Raw genomic sequence first — 3,494 nt, 5'->3', positions numbered from 1 at the left:
GGATAAGGGAGGGCCCACGCTTTTTCTATTCACATTACCTCATTCAGATCCTCTGTCAACCAAAATTGGTGGAAATTCCAGATACACTAGGCCTTTAATCTTTAGCCAAGATAAAATCTGACAAAACTAGGTTGAACTCTCCCTGCGCTATTTATTTATTGTGCTAAATCTATTTTGTAGTCTACTAACTACAGATTTATGCTGTACCAACATCTAGTTTACACCAAGGAGGAAGACCAAAGCACTGTAACAACACGCACTCTACATCAAGAATACTTTAAATACTCCAAAATTCTCAGAGTACCGGAGTAGTTTTTATTGGCAGCAGCTGCCGCACCCAGGTTCAGCCTTCGTCCCCTTTATGACAATCTTAGCCTCGCGTGGAAAACACTCCACGCAAGACTTAGCTAACCAACCACAAGCGACCTATTTGACTCGATGTCCCAAAAAATTCTTTGGGCACGGGGTCGCACTCAGGGCACCAAGGTGAACCCAACAGGACCTTTTATTTTGTGTGTGTCAGCATTCACGAGGAAACTATCGGTAGTAAAGAGATTAAACCTAGATTTTCCTGCACTAGGAACATCTACAGGGATTTTCCTCTGTGACCTGGAGGAGAGGATGGGTGTAGGGAGGAGGGAGGGGACAATGATACCTGAGGATGTATGTAAAGAGGACAACTACTACCTATAACCAAAGGGGCTGACACGGATCTGTTGCACGCTTGACTTTAAGGGGGAAGAGTGACAATGATCCGCCCTGACAAGAGTGGTAACACTGACCCCTGAGGACCATAGAATACATTGACCTTTTCCCCTCCTCCCCGTTAACCAGGGTAATGACACGAACACCTGCCTGACCTCAGGTAAGGGGGAGGACACTGACCCTTCTAGCGTTGCGACCCCGCCGGTAGCCAGCCCGAGCTATACCGAGTGGTTGGCAAGAGTAATGTTGGGTTTGGCTATTTCAAGGTCTGCCTTGCGTGGCGTCTCTCGTGCCTCACTCTCCCAGGTATTTTTTTCTCTTTCTGTTGCTTTCTCTGTCTCGTAACTCTTCTCTCTTACTCTCTTCTTACTTTATCGACCAAACGCCCTGGTTTTATTTTTACATATTTTTTCTTCACTCTGTTTAACTATCTAGCCTCTAGTTCTCTCTTAACTGTTCTCTTTTGCCTTCAACTATTATTTCTACACGATTTCAGACTTCTAGGTTTTTCTCATTCACACGATCTCTCCATAAAAAAATCAACCGTTTTTCTTCCCTTTTGATAACTTTTATAACTTTTCTGATATCCTCTCCCCTCGCCCTCTCCTATATATAGAGTTTTTTTTTTTGCCAGCCACAAATATCTACACGAGGTGGGTGGACACTTGGTGTACAGTGGTAGTGGCTGGCGTGGTGTGCTCCTGAAGGCTGGCGTGGTGTGCTCCTGAAGGCTGGCGTGGTTGCTCCTGAAGGCTGGCGTGGTGTGCTCATGAAGGCTGGCGTGGCGTGTTGCTGAAGGCTGGCGTGGCGTGTTGCTGAAGGCTGGCGTGGCGTGTTGCTGAAAGCTGGCGTGGCGTGATGCTGAAGGCTGGCGTGCGTGATGCTGAAGGCTGCGGCGTGATGCTGAAGGCTGGCGTGGCGTGATGCCGAAGGCTGGCGTGGCGTGATGCTGAAGGCTGGCGTGGCGTGATGCTGAAGGCTGGCGTGGTGTGCTCTTGAGAGCTGGCGTGGCGTGCTGCCGAAAGCTGGCGTGGCGTGCTGCTGAAGGCTGGCGTGGCGTGTTGCTGAAGGCTGGCGTGGCGTGTTGCTGAAGGCTGGCGTGGCGTGTTGCTGAAGGCTGGCGTGGCGTGATGCTGAAGGCTGGCGTGGCGTGCTGCTGAAGGCTGGCGTGGCGTGATGCTGAAGGCTGGCGTGGCGTGATGCTGAAGGCTGGCGTGGCGTGATGCTGAAGGCTGGCGTGGCGTGATGCTGAAGGCTGGCGTGTTGTGCTCCTGATGGCTGGCGTGAAGGCTGGCGGGCATCTTAGGCACCCACTGTACTGTACCAGTCCTGGCAGAGTCACGCCAAGTGCCAGGATCCCCAAGTAAATGTATTGCGGTCAGTACAGTATTTGGGAAAACCAAAATATTATCTGATTTTTTACCTGACCAGTATATTTTTCTTTTTGAGAACCTGAAAACATTTCATTTGAGTTTTCTTGAGTTTTTGCAAATATTCAAACATGTAAATTTGATATAATATTAATGATGCGCTATATTTTTCCTCTCCTCTTTAATATCAGTATTACTTTATTCACAGTTAGTTACAGATACGTGATACTTTAGTCCAAAATGTTCTATAACAACATCGGAAAGGCTGAACAAAGCTATTGGCAATAATGTCCTTCAGCAATATTTATGAGTTTCCATAAACAGCAGTAAAGAGCGATTTCCTGTAATGCTTTCTCCTAAACCAGAATTATAAAACTCACATAACATTAATGGATGAACACAAAATTTCAAACTCCAAAATCCTTTTTCAGCGGAGTCTAAGTTTTTGGAGAATCTCAGTGAGATAGTTACATGGTCATATTGTAAAGGGGAAAATAACCTTTATGTTCACATGGCAGTAAGTGTCGTAATCCAAACTTAACAGCGTGGACCAGATACCCTATCAACTGATAAGGTCACTAAATTTTTAAGTTATCAAGTAATTGGCTTTTGGCGGAGTTTGTGAGAAATTTATTTCTGGTTAAACATCTCCTAATGGTCTATGTTGACCAGCCTCGCTCTTATATATATATATATATATATATATATATATATATATATATATTGTTCTCGTATAATAACTTGTCCCAAACTAAAGCCTACAACTTAACCATTCACCGAATGACTTATGTACACGCCAGCCTGAAGGAGCCACAACCTGGTACTGTACTGTGCGTCAACAGTCGGCGGGTGATGTAAAAATATAATTCTGAAGTATGTTATTAGTTACCCACGTCGAGGTGATTGCGTAAGTAGGCCTGTCAGTGCCGGGTGTATACAGTATACTTAACTATCTTTTACATGACGCGAGAAAGGAGACATCCGCAATGTTTATACTAGACAAATATATTACTTGTGACAACCTACAAATATAAGCTATATATTGGGGGTTAAAAAATCAAAGATAAAGGACGTGAATAACACTGCTAATACTTAATACAACTTCTAAAAACATACATTAGAGTAGCCCTACAGTTACAGCCACTGTTCAACACCTTGCTAAGTGTGTGGCAGAACCTGACGAGGGAGTGGACAAACACTGGGCAAACTAAAAATTACCACTAATGAATAAAAAATAAATAAACTTCCTAAAATCCACAAGAGGCAGTGTTCCACCTTTACTTCACAGGGCAAAGATAAAGATCATTTATATTTCCAGCCAGAGATACGCTTGCTGACCCCTCGTACACGCTCCAGACTCTACCTCTCAGCTTCTCTCTACATCCTCCGTGAACACAACCAACCATTAGTCACATGTAA

The 3,494-nt window shown here is 44.7% G+C and overlaps 1 protein-coding gene across 1 annotated transcript; it reads right to left on the bottom strand.

Annotated features, from left to right (window-relative positions):
* Positions 1-1,472: 1,472 nt before the first annotated feature.
* LOC121877292 (PGC-1 and ERR-induced regulator in muscle protein 1-like) lies at positions 1,473-2,006 on the bottom strand. Its single transcript, XM_042382971.1, has one exon. It carries the CDS (start codon positions 2,004-2,006, stop codon positions 1,473-1,475), a length of 534 nt encoding a protein of 177 aa, XP_042238905.1.
* Positions 2,007-3,494: the final 1,488 nt, after the last annotated feature.

This window comes from Homarus americanus, unplaced genomic scaffold (assembly GCF_018991925.1).
Source record: "Homarus americanus isolate GMGI-L3 unplaced genomic scaffold, GMGI_Hamer_2.0 scaffold367, whole genome shotgun sequence".
In the NCBI taxonomy this organism is placed as follows: Eukaryota; Metazoa; Arthropoda; class Malacostraca; order Decapoda; family Nephropidae; genus Homarus; species Homarus americanus.
Note: the sequence above shows the minus strand (reverse complement) of the source record. Positions and strands in the feature narration are given on the sequence as shown.

Bases quoted from the DNA above. Each gene is read 5' to 3' on its own strand.
- LOC121877292 (XM_042382971.1), bottom strand. From the start codon at position 2,006: ATGCCCGCCAGCCTTCACGCCAGCCATCAGGAGCACAACACGCCAGCC.